General features: G+C 33.7%; 1 protein-coding gene across 3 annotated transcripts in view; it reads left to right on the top strand.

Moving 5' to 3' along the window:
* Positions 1-23,073, top strand: part of TPR (translocated promoter region, nuclear basket protein) — a 67,090-nt gene that overhangs the window by 17,179 nt on the left and 26,838 nt on the right. For all 3 annotated transcript variants that reach the window (XM_059938029.1, XM_059938023.1, XM_059938019.1), the window contains exons 11-31: positions 607-747; positions 1,162-1,253; positions 1,685-1,882; positions 3,933-4,040; positions 5,045-5,271; positions 5,934-6,097; positions 6,550-6,683; positions 6,772-6,920; positions 7,945-8,107; positions 9,416-9,550; positions 10,066-10,206; positions 11,173-11,338; positions 12,369-12,535; positions 13,526-13,678; positions 14,106-14,222; positions 16,029-16,232; positions 16,336-16,520; positions 16,976-17,123; positions 19,107-19,244; positions 19,347-19,478; positions 22,654-22,784. In XM_059938029.1, the coding sequence (XP_059794012.1) occupies positions 607-747; positions 1,162-1,253; positions 1,685-1,882; positions 3,933-4,040; positions 5,045-5,271; positions 5,934-6,097; positions 6,550-6,683; positions 6,772-6,920; positions 7,945-8,107; positions 9,416-9,550; positions 10,066-10,206; positions 11,173-11,338; positions 12,369-12,535; positions 13,526-13,678; positions 14,106-14,222; positions 16,029-16,232; positions 16,336-16,520; positions 16,976-17,123; positions 19,107-19,244; positions 19,347-19,478; positions 22,654-22,784 (3,193 nt within the window). The remainder of the gene's footprint in view (positions 1-606; positions 748-1,161; positions 1,254-1,684; positions 1,883-3,932; positions 4,041-5,044; positions 5,272-5,933; positions 6,098-6,549; positions 6,684-6,771; positions 6,921-7,944; positions 8,108-9,415; positions 9,551-10,065; positions 10,207-11,172; positions 11,339-12,368; positions 12,536-13,525; positions 13,679-14,105; positions 14,223-16,028; positions 16,233-16,335; positions 16,521-16,975; positions 17,124-19,106; positions 19,245-19,346; positions 19,479-22,653; positions 22,785-23,073) is intronic.

Genomic DNA, 23,073 nt, shown 5'->3' with positions numbered 1-23,073 from the left:
ATGTAGAAGAAAGATCCTTAGGTCAAGAAATTTTAAATTCTATTTTCAGCAAATATTTGAAATATAAGTAGCTAATATTTTTCTGTTTCTTTCATTTGATAACCTTATATATTCTGATTTGTAATAGGAAATTTTTCTTCCATTTTGAAGCATTTCCTTTGATAAATACATATAGGTTTATAGTTTCGGTACTCTCTTAATCCATAAATAAGCCTTTTTAAGTTATAATGTATTTTAAAGTCTATGATTTCATATATTCCTGCTTTTTTTTAATGTAAGTTATTTATGTATGATCTTTTCCAGGCATTTCCTATGTTCTAGACATCTAAGATCAGATTAAAACCAAAGAGACACTTAGGGCCACTTTTTTATAATTTGAGTTCCCCTATTTTCCCCTCTTATAAAAGGGCCATCAAAAGGAGAAATAGATTCACTAGGCCAGGACACCTCAGGAATTATACGTACATCAAGAGCTTCCAGTGGGTAATAACTGTCAACCACAGCCTCTGTAGAATTTAATATTGTCTGCTGACTATTCTGTTACATTCTGTAACTCAAAGATTTTAATTATGTGCTTGATTATTCTGTCTCTAAAAATGTTTTTAGCCAATAAAGCAATACAAGATCATCTTTTAGAAGTAGAGGAATCTAAAGATCAAATGGAAAAAGAAATGCTTGAGAAAATAGGGAAATTAGAGAAGGAATTAGAGAATGCAAATGACCTGCTTTCTGCCACAAAACGTAAAGGTATGGATTAATAGATGCTTATTAAAGCTTTGAAATACTAGAACTTCCCTACATAGTCCTCACTTAACTTCACTAATAGTGTTTGTCATGTTGTGATGTAGGAAATTCATTAAGTTATAGCATTACAATTTATTTATCTTTAGTTCAGCATTACTTTATCTGTATCTTTATTGTATTGTCAGGTGTAAGTACCATTTGATCACACATAATTGTGTGTCAATTTCCAGAATAGTTTTAACTATAATTACTGCATGATTTTTAGAATTGTGTTACATGACTACTTGTCATATTTTATAGTCTTCATAGGAACTTATATGTAATGTACAGTAGGTATCACTTTTACTTGTAAGAAATATTAGTGGCTTTACTTTGAAATTTTACAAAAATATACTCGATTTCTGTGTGTTGGCACAGGGGCCATCTTGTCTGAAGAAGAGCTTGCAGCCATGTCTCCTACTGCAGCAGCCGTAGCTAAGATAGTGAAACCTGGCATGAAGCTAACTGAGGTAAAAATGGTATTAAATCTTGTTATTTTCCTTCAGCAAAGGTGTTCACATCTCTCTGACACTTATGCCCCAGAAAAATTATTCTTAAAGTTGCCTATATTAACGGATCATTTTAGGAAAGGCTTTCTTACTTTTTTTGTTTGTTTGTTTGTTTGTTTTTAGTTGTGCCTCGCGGGCTCCTTAGTTGTGGCATGCAAACTCTTGGTCCCCTGACCAGGGATCGAATCTGGGCCCCCTGTATTAGGAGTGTGGAGTCCTAACCACTGTGCCACCAGGGAAGTCCCCAGGAAAGGCTTTCTTGGTTCCTGGTTCTGTGTAACATACAGTAAACATTTCCATCTTGTGTAATTGCTAATGAATGTTTATAAAGAAGCTAGACAGACTGTATATATCTGTTATGCTTAGATTTGAAATGACCCCTCTTCTTTCAGCTGTATAATGCTTATGTGGAAACTCAGGATCAGCTGCTTTTGGAGAAACTAGAGAACAAAAGAATTAATAAGTATCTAGATGAAATAGTGAAAGAAGTTGAAGCCAAAGCACCAATTTTGAAACGCCAACGTGAGGAGTATGAACGTGCACAGAAAGCTGTGGCAAGTTTATCTGTTAAGCTTGAACAAGCTATGAAGGTTGGTTCCATTCCTAAACTTTAATTGTAGAAAAAATACATATGAGAAATCATTTACTAGATAGGGTAGTTCTTTCTTAGAATTAAAGAATTTAAGTTAAAAGGCTAACCACTTTTTCAGTGATAGGGAATTATATATTTTAAAACTTGTCATTACATTATTAAACATCTGTAATTGCAAAATGTTTTATCTTTATTCAGCTAACACTGAAAACCTTTAGCATTTTTTAAGACATTTGGGATGATTTCTGTAGGGTTCTCTAGTGGATGATAAATAGCCAGATGTCCCTGGGCTACTCTTCAGATTAAAATAACAATCTCTCTTTGTTAATAGAACCTTTCTAAATTTAGCAATAGTCATTTTTTGTCAGGCAATTCTGATATTCTGTCTAGAAATGATATTGTTTGACTTACCATTGAAAAGAATTCCTTTTTTTAAATATCGTTTCACAGTTTGGCAAATCTTTATATACATTATTTTGTTACTGTTCCTTTGCATATTAGAAGTACCAAGGAAGCTTGTAAATATTCTTTACCTCTTAAGAGTCCTTTTTAATAGATAATGGTTTAAAAAGAGTACTTATATGCTGATAATGTTGTTTTTAGGATACAACTATTATTAGTGAGAAATCTTCAAGTATAAATAAATTGTATCCTTAATTCAACTTAAACTTTTGTTGCTGTTGTTATTACAATTCAGATATCAGTTTAAATCAGGGTGTATTGTGTCTAATGGTCTCTTTCTCCTGAATCAAATGATGTCTAGCAGTCTTGCCTTGACAGGATATTGGGTTTTAGACACACCCCTGCCCCTTTGATGTGGTTTAAAAAGAGGTCCTTTGGATCTACTTGACTTTCTCACTGTTGAGAGTGAGCATTTTGCCTGGAGCTTATTGTCTGAATCAGGTAGTAAAGTAGAGGGACTTAAAAATCAGATAATAGCAGCTGTTCATTGTGGGAAAAACCTATTTGTTAATTCATCACTAACGTACAGGTACAGTAATAAATACAGACTTTTTTCATAACTGCCAAAGACTTTAAACATAATTTCTGTATGTTTTTCATAGTTGAATCTTCTGTCCATAACATACATTATGTCCAGTCTAGATTCTGTGGTGCTTATTTGTTAGATTCTTAGAGTTTTATAACCAAATTACTTCCTTCCTTGGCATCTTAATTTATCCCAGTTTGAACTCAGTAGATTTGTGTCGTTACCATCTTTCATGAATATTTGCCTGCTTCATTTTGTCAACTGAAATTGGTTTATCCATGTTCCCTGAGGGCACTGTGCTCAAAGGTACTTTAAACACCAGGAAAAATATGAGCCATCTTTCACTCAAATAGTGTGTAAAACATTATTATGTGAAAACAATACATTAAGAAGCAAAGTTTGTATGAATTTGAGATAAAACATAAGATGTCAAAGATATTTTGTGCTTACATCAAGCTTCTTAAAACTGTGCCCCTAAATCCCTAATGATATTGTGATGCTAAACTTTACAGAGCACTGCAATATGCTGTAATTTCTTTCCTTTTTTTAACAGCCTTGTGACATTGGCTGCTGCTTCTTTAGAATTAATTCCTGATGCATTTTTAATAGAACCAAGTCTTTTATGCATCTTACCCAACGTTTTTTACTTTTAACATTTATTTCCAGATAGTATAATAATGATTATCGTTGTAATGCAGTCCTTTGTTTTTGTCTTAGTAACGAAGCTTTTTGAGAGTATTTCTCTGATATCATTTGATAATACACTATGAATTTGCTGTGGCTGTAACATTGTAGTTCACAGTTAACTTGGGAATTCCTCATCATTATCATACAGTGATGAACGTTACAATGAGCAATATTTGAGATATTAAGAAATACATGTATTCATATTTTTAAGAAATTTCTCTTTAGAGGCTAGTATATTATATAGAATATTTTTTATATATAAGTTGATTACTGTGGTATTTGAGCACTGTATATTTTTGTTGTTTGTGTAACTGCTATTTATATAGATCTTAGAAGGAAATACAGAATCTTCATTTGACTTTTCATTTTAAAGGAGATTCAGCGATTGCAGGAGGACACAGATAAAGCCAATAAACATTCATCTGTGCTTGAAAGAGACAATCAAAGAATGGAAGTACAAATAAAAGATCTTTCACAACAGGTAAGAATTTTTTGTTTCTTTTCCTATATTTTTTCCCTGAACTGACTGCCTAGTAGTGTTTGAATCTGTTTGCAGGTATGTAAGATAGAACTAGCACATATGAAATTCTCATCAACTAAGAAAACCACTCTAGCAGGATTGCAGCCTAGTCATTGTTTTCCTGTAGCTGCTCCCCCTTTTCTTTTCTTTACGTGTTTGATAAATTTTCAAATCGAAGGTACTGGTTGTAATAAATGAAGTAACTCAAAGATAAATAAAAGTTTTCTTCCCCCTGCCCAAGTCCCAGAGTTAACAGAATGGTGTTATTCTTTCACGCCTTCTTACACGTACAGATACACAGGAGCTTATGTAAACATATGTAAACATTCTTTGTTTTTACTAAAATAAAATCATGCATTTTGTATATGCATCTATAAATGCATTACCCTACCACTTTTTTTTTTTTAACTGAACAGGTTTGGAAATGTAGGTCTGTTTTGTTCATATATTTTACCCTAATTTTTGTGTGTGGGTATACACACATACACACAAACATAGATCAAAATTTCACATGAATGAAATTAACATCTATTTTCCATGCTCCTCTTCTGCCCCACCACATAATACATACATAAGCATGCAAGTGCAAGCATACACACACACACACACACACACACACACACACACACACACACACACACACAAAATGGGTATATATTTCTGTGTGTTTTATTTGGTCGTTGTTTTAGAAAAATGGAACCATGCTTTTGGAATCTGTTTTTTAAAAAATAGTCGTTTTCATTATGTACGTCCATAGAAATGAAAAATAAATTTTTTCAATTTTCTTTATTTAGGCCTTAATATCTAAAATGATAAGCTTGATGTTTTGTTTTTCAAGATAATTTAATACTAAGTTGACAGTGTTGATAAAGTAACATTGTCATTTGAAAATTTTTACTTTTCTTCTAAACATTTCCAGAATCAAAGCCAATACTATTTGATAACATATTAAAACCCTTTTTTAGATTAGAGTGCTTCTGATGGAACTTGAAGAAGCGAGGGGTAACCATGTAATCCGTGATGAGGAAGTAAGCTCTGCTGATATAAGTAGTTCATCTGAAGTAATATCACAGCACCTAGTATCTTACAGAAACATTGAAGAGCTTCAACAGCAAAATCAACGTCTCTTAGTGGCCCTTCGGGAACTTGGGGAAACCAGAGAAAGAGAAGAACAAGAAGCAACTTCATCCAAGTAAGCAATAGACTACTTTGGTTTATTCAGCAAACATTTATTGAAACCTTTTATGTGCCCCTAACAGTGCTGGATATTGGGAATATAGTGATTTAGGAGAAAAAAAAAACAACTGAGCAACAATACCAAAAAAAAAAAATTCTACTCTCAGGGACCTCAGTTTGTGGATGAGACTGATAATAGATAAGATAGATAATAAGATCAATAAATAGATAATTTTAGTTCAGTGTGATTAGTGCTGTAATAGATAAGCCTATCCATGGGAGCATAGGGTATGAGACCCAGCCTAGATTTTAGGGAACAGGCCAGGCTTCATGAAGAAGATATTTAAGGAATTACAGTAAAGAATTTTTTTTGAAAAAATGGTTTTGGTACTAGAGGAGGAAGAATGGCTCTGAAAGCAAGAAGACTGGAGTTTGGACTCAGTGGAATTGGTTTAATTTTTGCAAACAAATTTTTCAGATGACGTTGGTGAGTGTCTGTGTCCTATATGGTGGGGGTTTTAAAAGTGATTCTTAAAATAGCAGAAGAAAGAAAGGATAAGAGAGATGAAAATACTGTGCTTAACGATAGGCGATTAAATGCTTAGTCAATTTGCAATAGAAATTATAAGTGCCTCTCAATCTCAGTCCTGTGAAATAGACTGATTTCTTTTCCTGCAGAATAACTGAGATTCACCTCAAACTTGAGAGCGCCCTCGTTGAAGTGGAACAACTCCGTGAATCACGGCGACATCAAATGCAGCTTGTCAATTCCATAGTTCGTCAGCGTGATATGTACCGTATTTTGTTGTCACAGACAACAGGAGTTACCATTCCTTTACAAGGCAGGTTTTTATACGTTATCTTAAAAATTTCCAAGTATTTTTGGGAAATATTTCTGAAATGTATATTAGGGAATGGATTTTGCAATATAACTAGTATCTACTTTAATAGTGATAACTTCAAATTTGACTACCACATATGAGTGATCATAACACATCATCAATTCTAAAATACATTATTTTAGGTAAGAAAAATGCTGATCATTGTTGAAAAATATGCATCTGAGAGGCAATGAATTACAGTGTTTATTCTGGTTATGTTTTAACATTTAATCTGCAAAAATTACCTTTATTTAACTAGAAGTCATAAATAACTTTAATAAGTTGTTTAGTAGGTTCTTTGTTTCATAATTTCTATAATCTTATGATTTCATTTAAATGAGTCGACTTGTTGATTTTTGGTAATGACGTATTTTGTGAAGAAATGTTACATCATTCTTTTTACGTTTCTGAAGCTTCAAGCTTAGATGATAGTTCTCTTGTGTCAACTCCAAAACGTTCAAGTACATCACAGGCTGTTTCCACTCCTACTCCAGTACCTGTAATTGAGTCAGCAGAGGCTATAGAAGCCAAGGCTGCCCTTAAACAGGTAAAGACCCCACCTTTACAGCTTTATCTTGGGTCAGGTTTTTTGAGAATATGGACTATCATCTTCTAATAATTTCTCCAATATTTAGTTGCAGGAAATTTTTGAGAACTACAGAAAAGAAAAGGCAGATAATGAAAAAATGCAGAATGAGCAGCTTGAGAAACTTCAGGAGCAAGTCACAGATTTGCGATCACAAAATACCAAAATTTCTACCCAGCTAGATTTTGCTTCTAAACGGTAAATTTTCTTTTCAAAAATTAAGTCTAAACGGTATACTTAGTTTTCAGTTGAATCAAATTCAAGTGTTAATTTGCGATAGTGTTACTTTTTTTGGTGGATTCTGATCCAGGATGAGATGTACAGGGGTTCATTTTTTATTTTTGGTTAATGATTATCCTGGATATTGCTAAGGAGTCCAGGTAGTTATTTAGTTAAGTTGAAGTTCATGTAAGGAATGTTGCTATTTTTCCTTCCTGAGATTAAAGAAGATACTGTTTCCATAGGACTTAATTACTTTAAGTAAGGAGGATAAGAGAACTGTGAGCAAATTTCATTCAGCCTTTTCTAGTCTAGGTAGAAGAGAAGCAGGCTCTAGAGAGTTAATTTGGGAAAATTCACTTTCTTGGTCACTTACAAAGGAATAATGGTAAATTTCATTCCATAGTTATTACCAGAGCCATTGAATACTTGTTAGTTTATCAAGTTAGGAGAAAACTTATTTCTTTGTATACTACATGGTCAAACTGTTTTTGTAAGTATGTGACAAGCAGTTGTCTCTGTACATTCCAACAGTTTGATATCCCAGTAAAAGCACCTTTTTTTTTCCTATGTTGATAGCTCTAGCCAGCCATTTTCTAAGCTTTCAAGCACATAAGAAAATAACATGAAGAATTTTAGAGAGAAAAAAAAGGATTGGCAAAAATCCATCACTAACCATGAGTGAATATCTTAAATTGCATACTGTATTGTGGTGGGTGTCTCGTGTATCAACATTATATGGCATTATTTTGAATATGATTAAAATACTTGTAAATGAGTAAGATTAAAAAATTAATTCAGCATGAAATACTGTGCTTAATTAGAATTTGAATTTGACTGCTAAATGTGGAATTTAGAAAAAAGAATGAAGATTTTTACATTATTACATAAGCCGCTGTTTTCATATTGTTAATCATGTAAAATTAAGTTCTTGTGAAAATCAAGGAACTAAGCTAGGATATAGTACTTCAGTTGCTTATGGAATTTTTTTTTTTCATATAAGTTATGAAATGCTACAAGATAATGTTGAAGGATATCGTCGAGAAATAACATCCCTGCATGAGAGAAATCAGAAACTCACTGCAGCAACTCAAAAGCAGGAACAGATCATCAACACAATGACACAAGATTTGAGAGGAGCTAATGAAAAGCTAGCTGTTGCAGAAGTGAGACCAATTTCCAGCATCTCACTTGCGTTATAAGTTGCATTTGACACTTGTTTTTTAATTATTACTTTGCTTTTACTGGTTGGTGTAATGTAGATACTTGAGGTTTGTGAATTACATGTCCTTATCAAATAGTTTCCAGGCATCCACTTGTCCATCAGATCAGTTGGGTGATTGTTTCTAATAAAACTGGAGAGGGAAAGAAGTTTGTTTGTCTGGACTAAGATTGTCTTACAGATTTTCCATTTCAAAATAAATTTGTAAGTCACTGTTGCTCTAGTTACAACAAAGGCAGTGGGTGAATATTTTATCCATTCTTATTTCTAATAAAGGACAATATAAAAATTTCAGTAGCATTGAATTATATTTCTGAATTTCAGTGAATGAAATATAATTGATGAAATGAATGATGAATATAAATGTCAATCAGAAATTGACAGTACTGTCAACTAAATTCTAAATTCTTTGAAGATAAATTTTCATACAATGTTTTACTTTTTATAAAGTTGTCTCTCACAGCATTTTAATCATTACTTATGAACTAGGTACAGTTGTCCCCCATTTGGCCTATCAAGAAACAGACTCAGAAGCTAAGTAGTTTGCCTGTTTTGGGGCCATCATGAGAGATGGGTTGGTTGGGACTTAAAAACCTAGCTTTTCTAATTCTGTTGGCTATATTCTTTCATTTTTGTCTTGTACCCACTCCTTTGTGGAGACTAGACAGCAGCACTTTTTCAAACTGATGGAGTAAGCTTTATGATTGATAGTTTTTGACTCATCCTGAAAATATGAATATTTGAGGATATTGATTTTCAGCGAACCCTCCTATATCCCCTGAAACTCAGAGTGTACTCTTTATGGGGAAAAAAAGTTTAAATAGATCAGTCAGCACTTTCAAACAGATACTTAGAAACCAAGCTTAGATTCCAAAACTTGCATAATTTAATAGTATGCAGGTATGACTATAGCACAATTTTTCAGTTTTGCCTCTTACGCTCTGGCATTTTAGATTTTTTTATTGTTTGTTTTAAAGTCTGATTTGTTAGAGCAAAGATAGTGTAAGTATTTGTGGTAATTGCAAGATTTTTTTCCTTTGATCCATTAGTATTTCCAATATTTGCTTCATATTTCAATACGTGAAACTAAGAGTTGTATTTCCTTATATAGTGAAGAGATGTAGTCTCTACTGTTAGTTTCTAACATTAAGAAATATGTAGTAATGAAGAATCATTTTAATTTTATAACTGTGTTATTACATTTGACACATTGTTTTTCAGCATTTTTTCTTTAACTTGTATTTGCCTCAAGGTAAGAGCAGAAAATTTGAAAAAGGAAAAGGAAATGCTTAAACTTTCAGAAGTTCGTCTTTCTCAGCAAAGAGAATCTTTGTTGGCTGAACAAAGAGGGCAAAACTTGCTGCTAACTAATCTGCAAACAATTCAGGTAACCAAATAAAAAAGGACATGTAGAAAAATTAAGTTAAATTTGAACAATTTTGACATTGTATTTTCTCAGGTTTCTTAATGAGAAAATTCACGTCATTTTCGTCATGCATTATGATCATTGAATTTGAAGTTTATTAAGACGTCAGTATTCTAAATAAAACATTTAAAGAGAACTGACTGAAGCCATGCAATTGGCAGTTTTAATCCTCAGGTCTATATTTATAGAGTCCTGTACAGTTTAATTGTTTACAAGATTAAATCTTTGGTTTATATTCTTTAAAACTTCAAGAAATCTGAATGGCCATTGGTAATATGGTTTTTATTTTCCCTATTAAATAGATGTTTTAGTATGGAAAATGTCAAAATACCTCCTTGGTAAATGTTTTAGATCTTAACCTCTTCATGTAGAAATGAGTTGTATTCCCATAATTTTCTATTGCGTTTGGTTTTTTTTTTTTTGGTGGGGGGGTTTACTTTTTTCTTAAGTATAACCAAAATCCTTTTTTAACATAGGGAATATTGGAACGATCTGAAACAGAAACCAAACAAAGGCTTAGTAGCCAGATAGAAAAACTGGAACATGAGATATCCCATCTAAAGAAGAAGTTGGAAAATGAGGTGGAACTAAGGCATACACTTACTAGAAATCTAGATGTGAGTCTGTGTTCTGAATTTCTATAGAATGTTTATGTTTAAAAATTAAGCTGGTGTGTAGATAAATTGTCATCTCATGTTGAAGCATAGTTTTGAAGAGATCTCTTAACAGACTTAAGTTTTTCTTGCCTTTTTGTATGCTTAGTAATTTTTGATTGGGTTTTATCCTATTGGGTGCTGGATATTTCTGTATTTCTATAAATCTTGAGCTTTGTTCTGGAATGCAGTAAAGTTCATTGAAAGTAGTTTGATTCTACTGAATATATTTTTTACGATTTATTAGGCAGGCCCAAAGCAGTGCTCAGTTTAGAACTAATTATTCACTGCTACCAAGGCAGTATCTTCCTGACTACTAGTCCCAGTGTCCAGTGAATTAAGAGCTTTTTCAGTCAGGCTGCTGAAAACAGGCATTATTTATTCCTAATATCTGTCTCTGAGCACCAGAGAGTCTTCATTCCAGTCTCTTTGGGTGATTCTTTACCCTGTCTAGGGTAATTTCATAGGCATGCACTGATCACAGTTTTGCTGAATATTCAAGAGGGATCCTGTGCAAATCACAGTACTCTGTGCAGCTCTCTTCTCTCTGATAGTCTGTCTTACGAACTCAAACTAGCCGCCTTCTACTCTCAGTTCTATGTTCTCAATTCAGGAATCCTGTGGGCCTCATTTCCCTTTCCCTATGCCTTAGCCTGGACACTCTTAAATCAATAAGCTGGGAAATTGTAGGGTTCACCTCTTTTGTTTCCTGACTCAGGTATCACAGTTGTTTTAATGTGTTTTGTCTGGGGTTTTTTGGTTGGTGTTTGTTGTTTTGATTTTGGTTGTTTCAGATGGGGAGGTAAATCTCATCTCTGTTACCCTGTTTTAGCCAGAGTTTTAAAGTTCTGTAAAAAGATAACTTGAACCTCTAGTTACTTAAGAACTTAAAGGTAAGTGTTTGTAGGGTTAATGTATTTTTTCTTATAGGTTCAACTTTTAGATACAAAGAGACAGCTGGATACTGAGACTAATCTTCATCTTAACACAAAAGAACTGTTAAAAAATGCTCAAAAGGAAATTGCTACATTGAAACAGCACCTCAGTAATGTGGAAGTCCAGCTTGCTTCTCAGTCCTCACAGAGAACTGGTAAAGGTAAATAATTAAGTAGGCTGATAAAAAGTACCTCTTTAGGTTTATAACATATCCTGTAGATAAATAGCCTATTCTTTGTGGATACTAGCAAAAGATTTAAAAAACAAAAAACCTTTACTATTCATATAGTAAAGCTCAGTTTTCCACTTAATTTAATAAATTTGCAAACTTGGAAGATTCAGAATAGTTGTACATATGGCAGTTGACCAAGATATGCTCTTAGTTTTCCAATTATTGAAACCATTTTACTGATACTTTAAGAATGTTTCTCTTGTGGAGGGTTAATATTTGAATTTTTAACTCTCCCTTTCGAGATGGGGTTACTTGTTGAATTTGTAATGACATGGCTCACTTACAGAAATAATTGATTGGCTTGGTCTCCTTTAGAGCAATATTTCTAATCTTTGGTCATTGATAGCCGCAGGTAAAAAATTTGTCTCATTAGGTTTTGCTTCTCTTTGTCAATACATTATTTCAAATGCAAAGCCATTGTGTCCAGATAATCTTTCTACGTGGTTTTATTTCTTAATAGAAGAGAAATTTAAAACATAAGTATATATGTGTATATGTGATATATATAATATATATATAATTATCCAATACTTCTTTCTTGTTATCATATGATATGAAAACATTCTTTCTAATCTGCAATTTCTTCCTTTTCCTTGAATTTTAGAATGAAAATTGCGCTAAATGATTAAGGTGTAGTGTTTTGGAATAAACAACGTTTAAATAACTTAAGAATGGTAATTTCTGCAAGTAGCTGTCTCAGTTTAGTGGAAATATTTTATATTCTCTTTTTAAGTATCTTTTTTTTTTTAAATATTTGTAACAGCGGAGTTCTTTTGAAGAAATAACATACTGACAGTAACCTGTTTTTATTTTGGTATTCAGTATGGGTTGAAATATACTTTCTAGATAGTTAATTACTTATTTCAGCCTTAATCCTAACTTCACAGTCAGGATTGATAACAGTCATCTCTAATATCTTTTAAAATGTTAATTTTAAGAAAGCTGTTAAATCTTTTAGGTCAGCCTAGCAACAAAGAAGATGTGGATGACCTTCTGAGTCAGCTAAGGCAGGCAGAAGAGCAGGTGAATGACTTGAAGGAAAGACTCAAAACAAGCACTAATAATGTGGAACAGTATCGTGCAATGGTTACCAGTTTGGAAGAGTCCCTCAACAAGGAAAAACAGGTATATACAATTTTGAAATCGTTTTGCATGCACTTATTAACTTTTTTTTTAAAGTTAGGTTGTTGCTATGTGTAAGGCACTGTGTAAAAGTATGGATTCGACTGACATCATTGCACTTACCTCTTAAGAGTGCTTGAGTCTAATAAGCCAAATAAAACAAACAAAAAGATCACACAAAATTTGTGAAACATGGAAAGTGTATTGCTGTAGAAAAGGTATAGATGAGATGTTGGTGTGAGTGGGAGGTAGGTGAGATTATTTGTCTTTTGAGTATGCATAACTTCACAGGAGAGAAGGCATTTGTGTCCAGCCTTGAAAGAAAGCATCATTTGGAGAGTTAAAGGTAGGAAGTTATTCCACGTAGAAGGCACCATCAGCCAAGATAAAAAGGCTAGTTAGTGTATTGCGTTTATGAAGTGAAATAGTGAGGAATATAATTATAAACGTAGTCAAGAACCAAATGTGAAAGGTTTTCAAGTCATACTAAATTATATGTTGTAAGATTACTGAGGCATTGATTTTTTCCCAACATGTCATAACCAGAATGTGCTTTAATTAGAAAGATTAACGTAATAGATTGGAGGGTATGAAGTTTGTTTTGGAGGCTATAGCAATAGACTAGGGCCACAGTTTTAAAAGATCCTTTCGTGGCTGGCATCATGGAAATCAAAATATGTGGGGAGGAAAACCCCTTTCAGTGGTAGAATGGACAGATTTGGCAAGTGGATATGAAGATTGAGGGGAAAATGAAAATTGGAAATTTCACTTCAAAAGAGAAAAATGACCAGTAAACAGGTAGAGAGGTAAATTATGCATAGTTTTAAGTGATGTTTTTGAACTCTTTAATCAGAATTTGATGGATTTTTAAAAAAAATACGAGGCAAACATTAACTTTAGTATTTTTAAAATTTAGTTTAGATTTGGGGAAAGTAACTGTATAATTTTAAATGTGTATATTCTTTGTATCCTACTGTTTGGTTGATGGTGAAGGTGACAGAAGAAGTACATAAGAATATTGAAGTTCGCTTAAAAGAGTCCGCTGAGTTTCAGACACAGCTGGAAAAGAAGTTAATGGAAGTAGAGAAGGAAAAACAGGAACTTCAGGATGACAAGAGAAAAGCCATAGAGAGCATGGAACAACAGGTAAATTAAGTTATTACCGTATCAATCACTTTTTCTATGGTAAGAATTTAAATTAACCAGCTCATTAGTTACTATTCAGTTCATCTCAACAGATATTGAATGAACACATACCCAACAATTTTAGTTTTATGTTTTACTCTACTCTGTACATCTGTACATGTTTCCTTTTGGATATTTAAGACTACTTTATGGTACTAGGTATCAGTGCTGCTTTTTAGAAGCCTCTGCCTAAAAATTGACTTTTGCACATAGTAATATGGGGTCAACATAGACCTGCAAAATTTGTCCAGTAGATTATATCAGGTTATGACTATTTTAAATTTAGTAAGAAGTCTTTGGGCTACTTGTATTTTGAAAAATCTATCTTCAGTATTTTTAAAGTAAGTTTGCAATTAACTCTGGTTTTAATCTTGTTCTTCTGATTTAGTTATCTGAGTTAAAGAAAACACTCAATAGTGTTCAGAGTGAAGTACAAGAAGCTCTTCAGAGAGCAAGCACAGCTTTGACTAATGAACAGCAAGCCAGACGGGACTGTCAGGAACAAGTAAGTGTCACTCTTAGAGCCAGTTATTGAGAAGTGAGCTTTGATCTTAGGGAACAGTTCTTGGAGTATATTAATGCATTTTGGGGATTGGTGAATCTTAAAAAAATGCAGGTTATTTCCACTCTTGTGGAACTTGAAATAACATCAGTTGAAAAGTATTGATGAAGGCTAAAAGTAAACACAGGTTTCCCCTGCTGTCCAAAAGCAGAAAGTTCCTATGAGGCCGTGTGTAAACTGAAATGGCATAAAGTGAAGAAACAATTATCTTAAGACACATCTTGCTAATGGAAGCACAAAATAAATTGAGATAAAGCACAGGTGCTCACAGACACAGTTCAAAGCTATGACAGCTTGATGTTGAGATGCTGAGTGTAGTTCTCAGGGAGGGAGCTTGGCGGTGCCTCTCTTGCTATTCGGGGTGTGCACAGCCTCTATCATGGCTCCTGCAAAACAAACTCTGAACACTGTTTTCACTTTTCTCCTTTTTTGTAAAAGCAAAAATGCTCTTTGGATTTCTTTTGGTTAGCAAAAACAGATGCTAATGTAGGTTTTTCATAAAAGCAAAGTGGCATAAAGCAAACTTTCAACAAGTAGGAGATACCTGTAGAGCAATATCCATTAACAAAACAATGCTGATAAATGGGAAAAATATAGAAAAATAGGAGTCGGAGATTAAATGAGTACTTGCTTTCACTTGAAAACATTCTTTCACTATTATAGTCCTTCACTAATTCTGGTTGTAAAGCTGTACTACAGACAAGATAGAGATACTTTTCTCAACAAAACAATTTTAATACCTTTTTAATGCATTACTGAGCTTACACAGATTTCTATACACCACTGTTTATAAGCTTTAAAAGTACAAAACCACATTATTTAAGTATGCATACAACATGCACACACATATATGTGATACTGCTTTTTATAATTTTTTATGAACAAGAAATGGTAAAACAATTCAGGAAAATGGGGATTATTGAAATGGTAGAATGGGAAAGAAAGACATGTAAGGATATTGGAAACATTCTCATTTTTATGTTTGGTGGTATATTAATAGCTATTCATTGGGTTACTATTGTTTATTGGTTACATAGTGCTTACATACATAACATGTATATATATCAGGATTACTTTAAAAATGGAATACAGGGGAAAGTGCTTCAAATTGAAGGTAAATTAGACAAAAATGAATTGTCTTTGGCTTATTGCCAAACAGCATAACATTGGAAATTAGAATCAAAGAATGTATCCATAATTCAGTATTCAAATAGATTATTTTCATTTCCCTTCATTCACTTTGTGTGTATATATGTATTTTATGTAACTCAGTTATATTTAGTCTTTTTTTCATAAAGACTGTTCCGAGTTACTATATCATCTTCTTAAGTTTCATTTTGAACAGATGTTTAATATTTCATTAAATAGATACAGTGTGAGTTTTTTTTTTAATTTTTTAACATCTTTATTGGAGTATAATTGCTTTACAATGGTGTGTTAGTTCTGCTTTATAACAAAGTGAATCAGTTATACATATACATATGTCCCCATATCTCTTCCCTCTTGCGTCTCCCTCCCTCCCACCCTCCCTATCCGACCCCTCTAGGTGGTCACAAAGCACCAAGCTGATCTCCCTGTGCTGTGCGGCTGCTTCCCACTACAGTGTGATTTTTAATCATTCTCCTATTTTGGTACATTTAGAGATTGTCTTCACTTTTATTACTTTAAATAATACAATGTGCGTCTTTTCAAAGACTAGCTTTATGGGTTTTTAATCATCTGTGTCGATGGGGAAATAATTCCTTTCAGGCTAAAATAGCTGTGGAAGCTCAGAATAAGTATGAGAGAGAATTGATGCTACATGCTGCTGATGTTGAAGCTCTACAAGCTGCCAAGGAACAGGTTTCCAAAATGATGTCAGTGCGTCAGCACTTGGAAGAAACAGCCCAGAAAGCAGAATCACAGTTGTTGGAGTGTAAAGCATCTTGGGAGGAAAGAGAGAGAATGTTAAAGGTATTATTGTACATCATAATCGAATGTTTGGAGAATTGAAAGTTTTGGTTTTTTTTAATGTACATTGGAAAATCTGCTATTATGATAGACTCTTGGCTTATAGGATGAAGTTTCCAAGAGTGTGTCTCGCTGTGAAGATCTAGAAAAACAAAACAGATTACTTCATGATCAGATTGAAAAATTAAGTGACAAAGTCGTTGCTTCTATGAAGGAAGGTGTACAAGGTCCATTGAATGTATCTCTCAGTGAAGAAGGAAAATCTTCAGAACAAATTTTAGAAATTCTCAGGTAAATCCAATATATTCTTAATGCTTTATTACTTCTGTAGTTAACAACAATTATGAAGTGACACTATAAATGTATAAATTAGACAAGTGGGAGTTATATGATATTTAGGTATAAAGCTCATTTTGTCTCTTATTAGTCAACAAACCCACTATCACCCAATTGGTGATCACTTTTGACATTTAGACATATGCCAATTTAAATAAATTAGTTCAAGTTGAATCCAATAGTAAGAACTTGAGTGGGTTCTTTAGAAAATTAAATGCCTTTCGGATTATTTTAAAGGTAGAAGCCACTGTCTGTAATAAAATATATCTCGCATTATTTTTTAATGAAAACATTGTATAAAAATAGTTTTTAAAGTGAATGATTTTTGTCATCTTAAAAATTATCCAAGTTTTGAAATGTCATGTTGTTGGCATTTTTCTATTCAAATAAAATCTTACATATTCTTGTAGATTTATACGACGAGAAAAAGAAATTGCTGAAACTAGGTTTGAAGTGGCTCAGGTTGAGAGTCTGCGCTATCGGCAAAGGGTTGAACTTTTAGAAAGAGAGCTGCAGGAACTGCAGGATAGTCTAAATGCTGAAAGGGAGAAAGTTCAGGTATGTATCCTAAGCTTTAAGAAAGCACTTGTTAAATCAAGAGATGAGCTCATTTCAGTTTCTAATAACATAAAATTTAGTTTGAAATAAGCATTCTTTTTAAACGCGTAAATTCATTAAACATCATTAAACACTGGCACAGTACAGTGGTGAGAGACTAATGGTAACCAGACTGACTGGTTTCAGATTCTAGCTTCACACCATGAGATATGTGCCTTGGATACATTGTTTAACTTCCTTGCTCTTAAACTTCCTTGTCTGTAATATTGGGGTGATAATGAGGATTGAGTTAGTGCACATGAAGCATTTAGAATCATGTCTGGTGCACAGTGAGTGCTTAATAAATTTCAGTTATCTTAATTTATTACTGTAGTTTTCATTATAGATAGATAGTCATTCTAGAAAAAAAGGTAGGTTGAAACTGCTACAGAATATTCCTTTCTCATCAGAGGTGCAAAATGTAGTCAAAACAATTGACCAAAGGAGAAAAAAAGATGCTTAGTGAATATGTGATCACAGCATAAGCTTATTAACTCTTTAGTCCACACTACCACCCAAAGGCTTACTATTGCATAGCCTCATTCTGAGGAGAGCAGTAATATAACTCCACATCTGGAAGGAAGGAAATTAAGACCTTGAATCATTGATCTTCTTTTAACTGATAGTTGGAATGGCTGCTAGAGAGAAACCATTGAAACAAGGGAAAGTGAATAATTGAACAATTAGATGTATGGGATTTACATTTTCAGACAGAAATTTAAAATTCCAGAGTTATATCCTATTGAGAAAACAACCCAAATTCAAACATATCTCATTATGGAAATAATAAACAGACCCTCTAATTCAATGGAGTTAACACTTGGAGGAAAAGAGCAGAATCGGGGTTTCTAACGAAGATTGTATATTCTCTCAGTCTCTTCTGCTTTCTTTGCTGTTCGTTTGGGCTGTAGAAAGGCAAATAATACTAGAAAATGCCCAGCTCAACCAACTCTTACATACAGTCAGAGGAGAGTCAAGAAGTAACATTCATTATGTCAAAAATAATAGAATGTCTACCAAAGATGAACAGTGTAGCATGGCAGTCATGAACCATAGATTTAAAAATGGTGAAGGAATAAAGTAACGTGTGCAAAAGATGGATAATTATACTCAATGAGAACAGAAGAAAAGTTCTTCACAAATGAACAAATATTCAGTAAAATTGCTCAGAACCAAGTGATGAAACAACTGAGTGAAATGAAAAAGAGTTTCTGGGGCTTCCCTGGTTGGCGCAGTGGTTGAGAATCTGCCTGCCAATGCAGGGGACGTGGGTTCGAGCCCTGGTCTGGGAAGATCCCACATGCCGCGGAGCAACTCGGCCCGTGAGCCACAATTACTGAGCCTGCGCGTCTGGAGCCTGTGCTCGGCAATGAGAGGCCGCGATGGTGAGAGGCCCGCGCACCACGATGAAGAGTGGCCCCCGCACCGCGATGAAGAGTGGCCCCTGCTTGCCACAACTAGAGAAAGCCCTCGCACAGAAACGAAGACCCAACACAGCCATACATACATACATAAATAAAAAGAATGTAAGCAGACAAGAATAGCATTAAAAAAATAAAAAATTAAAAAAAAAAAAAAGAGTTTCTGAAAAAGGGGGAAAAAACTGAGGATCAAAATAACATTGTTTTAGAACTATTTAATTCAGTGTAGGAAGAAAAAGAATAGATACAGAAAGAGATCTGGATTGATGTTCTTATCTAATGTAAAAACTATTTGTCAGCAGGATTTGTAGTATCTTTTTACTTTCATCTTTTAATTTCTAGTATTTGTTTAAACTCTGTAATTAGCATGAATCACAGAAAAACATGTAAGACTTCTAAGAATTTGTTTTAAAAGTTGACATTTAAATCCTTTTTACTTTTGTAGGAAAGATTAGAACTGGTAGGAAAAGGTAGGTCTTAATCTATTGTTATGTGTTGCTGTATACATGTTTGAAACCTTTAGGTAACTGCAAAAACAATGGCCCAGCATGAGGAACTGATGAAGAAAACCGAAACAATGAATGTAGTTATGGAGACCAATAAGATTCTGAGGGAAGAAAAGGAAAGGCTAGAACAGGATCTACAACAGATGCAAGCCAAGGTTTGTAACGTACTAATGAAGAGTAGAGGCACATTATTTTTAATAGTATTTTAAATAAATTCTCACATCAGGTATTAAAAAAAATACTGGAACTATTTTCAGGTGAGGAAACTGGAGTTAGATATTTTACCCTTACAAGAAGCAAATGCTGAGCTGAGTGAGAAAAGCGGTATGTTGCAAGCAGAGAAGAAGTTATTAGAAGAAGATGTCAAACGTTGGAAAGCACGTAACCAGGTAAGTGCAGTTAAACCCATTCCAAAATATGGAAACATGTTGGTTTAAAATAATAGGGTAAAATTTAAGGGGATAAAAATGTATGATGAGCTAGTGGAAAGTATTATGTGTTTATCAGTAAAAGTCTAACGTGTAACCTGTACATATGTGACAGGCATTAAACTTATAACTCAGTTTTTAAAGTTTTGGTTAGGTTTTGTATATTTTTAAAAACAGCTAATTTATTTACTTGGATTCCAAATTTCGGCTTTTGCTTTATCTCTAAAATGCTTTGGTACATGAAAAATGGATTCATGTAGTTTACTGAATCACTTTAAGAAGACTTGTTCACTGACTGCTACCTTTTTAGGAGGGACAAAACCATATAGCATAGTATGGTTAGAAACGCCAGCTCTAATCAATGAATTTAGTAAAGTAGCAGGATGCAAAATTAATGCACAGAAATCTCTTGCATTCCTGTACACTAATGATGAAAAATCTGAAACAGAAATTAAGGAAACACTCCCATATACCATGGCCACAAAAAGACTAAAATACCTAGGAATAAACCTACCTAAGGAGACAAAAGATCTGTATGCAGAAAACTATAAGACACTGATGAAAGAAATTAAAGATGTTACAAACAGATGGAGAGATATACCATGTTCTTAGACTGGAAGAATCAAGATTGTGAAAATGACTATACTACCCAAAGCACTCTACAGATTCAATGCAATCCCTATCAAACTACCAATGGCATTTTTCACAGAACTAGAACAAAAAATTTCACAATCTGTATGGAAACACAAAAGACCCCAAACAGCCAAAGTAATCTTGAGAAAGAAAAACAGAGCTGGAGGAATCAGGCTCACTGACTTCAGACTATACTACAAAGCTACAGTAATCAAGACAGTATGGTAGTGGCACAAAAAGAGAAATACAGATCAATGGAACAGGATAGAAAGCCCAGAGATAAACCCATGCACGTATGGTCACCTTATCTTTGATGAAGCAGGCAAGAATATAATGGAGAAAAGACGGCCCCTTCAATAAGTGGTGCTGGGAAAACTGGACAGCTACATGTAAAGGAATGAAATTAGAACACTCCCTAACACCATACACAAAAATAAACTCAAAATGGATTAAAGACCTAAATGTAAGGCCAGACACTATTAAACTCTTAGAGGAAAACATAGGCAGAACACTCTATGAGATAAATCACAGCAAGATCCTTTTTGACCTACCTCCTAGAGAAATGGAAATAAAAACAAAAATAAACAAATAGGACCTAATGAAACTTAAAAGCTTTTGCACAGCAAAGGAAACCATAAACAAGACAAAAAGACAACCCTCAAAATGGGAGAAAATATTTGCAAACGAAGCAACTGACAAAGGATTAATCTCCAAAATATACAAGCAGCTCATGCAGCTCAATTATCAAAAAATAACAACCTAATCCAAAAATGGGCAGAAGACCTAAATAGACATTTCTCCAAAGAAGATATACAGATTGCCAACAAACACATGAAAGGATGCTCAACATCTCTAATCATTAGAGAAATGCAAATCAAAACTACAGTGAGGTATCACCTCACACCAGTCAGAATGGCCATCATAAAAATCTACAAACAATAAATGCTGGAGAGGGTGTGGAGAAAAGGGAACCCTCTTGCACTGTTGGTGGGAATGTAAACTGATACAGCCACTATGGAAAACAGTATGGAGATTCCTTAAGAAACTAAAAATAGAACTACCATATGACCCAGCAATCCCACTACTGGGCATATACCCTGAGAAAACCATAATTCAAAAAGAGTCATGTACCACAATGTTCATTGCAGCTCTATTTACAATAGCCAGGACATGGAAACAACCTAAGTGTCCATCGACAGATGAATGGATAAAGAAGATGTGGCACATATATACAATGGAATATTACTCAGCCATAAAAAGAAACAAAATTGAGTTATTTGTAGTGAGGTGGATGGACCTAGAGTCTGTCATACAGAGTGAAGTAAGTCAGAAAGAGAAAAATATTGTATGCTAACACATGTAAATGGTTCTGAAGAACCTAGGGGCAGGACAGAAATAAAGACACAGACGTAGAGAATGGACTTGAGGAAACAAGGAGAGGGAAGGGTAAGCTGGGACGATGTGAGAATGGCGTGGACATATATACACTACTAAATGTAAAATCAATAGCTAGTGGGAAGCAGCTGTATAGCACAGGGAGATCAGCTCGGTGCTTTGTGATCACCTAAAGGGGTGGGATAGGGAGGGTGGGAGGGAGATGCAAGAGGGAGGAGATATGCGGATGTATGTATATGTATAGCTGATTCACTTTGTTTTAAAGCAGAAACTAACACACTATTGTAAAGCAATTATACTTCAATAAAGATGTTAAAAAAAAAAAAAAGAAATGCTAGCTCTGTATTCAAACAAAAGGTTGGGAATTGGCCTTACCACATACTAGTTATGTGATTTGTGAAAATGAGGACATTAACCTTTCGGAGCCAATTTTCCTTATTTGTGAAAATGAGGACATAATACCCCTCTTCATGTTACAAAAATTAAACAATAAATGAAGCAGTTCACACAGCACCTAGCACCTGGAAAATGCTCTAGGGAACCACTCATATCTGAAGAAGATGATAGAATTTTAGAGCACATTTATTCTTTTTTTTTAATCAAACAAGCAATCTGAAAAATCAAGAAAGGAGGATAATCTTCCCAAATCTAGATATATTCCTGTTAAATTATGATGCCTTCTTTCCTAGTTAATGGAATCAATTACATTTAGGATTATTTTCATATTTTTGTTTAGATTGTAATGCATTATGACATTTTCTTCCCTTGTATATGTCACTTTAATGAAATTAGGTATTTAATATTAATATTAAAAGCTTGTAGATTCTTTAGATCCCTTTTTTGGCTCCATTGTAATGGCTCTGAAATGTTCCTTTGCAGCTATGAAAAATAATAGTGAATGACATTTTATTTTCCCCTTCCATTTTGGCTAAACATCTTAGCTAAACAAAGGAACTAAAGCTTTGATCTTATTTTCTTGTAGTTTGGTGCTTGATCATTATGTATGCAAGTAGCAAATGTAAACACAATTAGATACTCTGATATTTTATTATAGCACATTCGTTTCATAAAACCTATAAAACCATATTATACATTTTTGCTGTTCTAGCATCTAGTGAGTCAACAGAAAGATCCAGATACAGAAGAATATCGAAAGCTCCTTTCTGAAAAGGAAGTTCATGCTAAGCGTATTCAACAATTGACTGAAGAAGTTGGAAGGCTTAAAGCTGAAATTGCAAGGTATGTGGAAGAAACCTTAAGTTGTATACAATTCTTGAAATCTTAAAGAAGTTTGTTTCTATTCTTTATGTGACCCCCTAGGTGCTTCCTGATTTTAGAAAGAATGGAAAGTGCTGGAGCCCTTACATGTGGCTTTCCTTTTATTACTTTATAGAGCCAAGCAAGCAGTAATTTAGTTTTATGCCTTCATATATGCATTATTTCTTAATATTTTATTACTTTTTGAAAAACTACATAGTTGGTATGAATCTAAAGCAAACTTCTTTAAATAGTCAAAATGACTTTTGCA

This window comes from Balaenoptera ricei, chromosome 1, assembly GCF_028023285.1.
Source record: "Balaenoptera ricei isolate mBalRic1 chromosome 1, mBalRic1.hap2, whole genome shotgun sequence".
Taxonomy (NCBI): domain Eukaryota; kingdom Metazoa; phylum Chordata; class Mammalia; order Artiodactyla; family Balaenopteridae; genus Balaenoptera; species Balaenoptera ricei.
The sequence above is the reverse complement of the archived record's forward strand: the minus strand, read 5'-3'. Positions and strand labels throughout refer to the sequence as shown.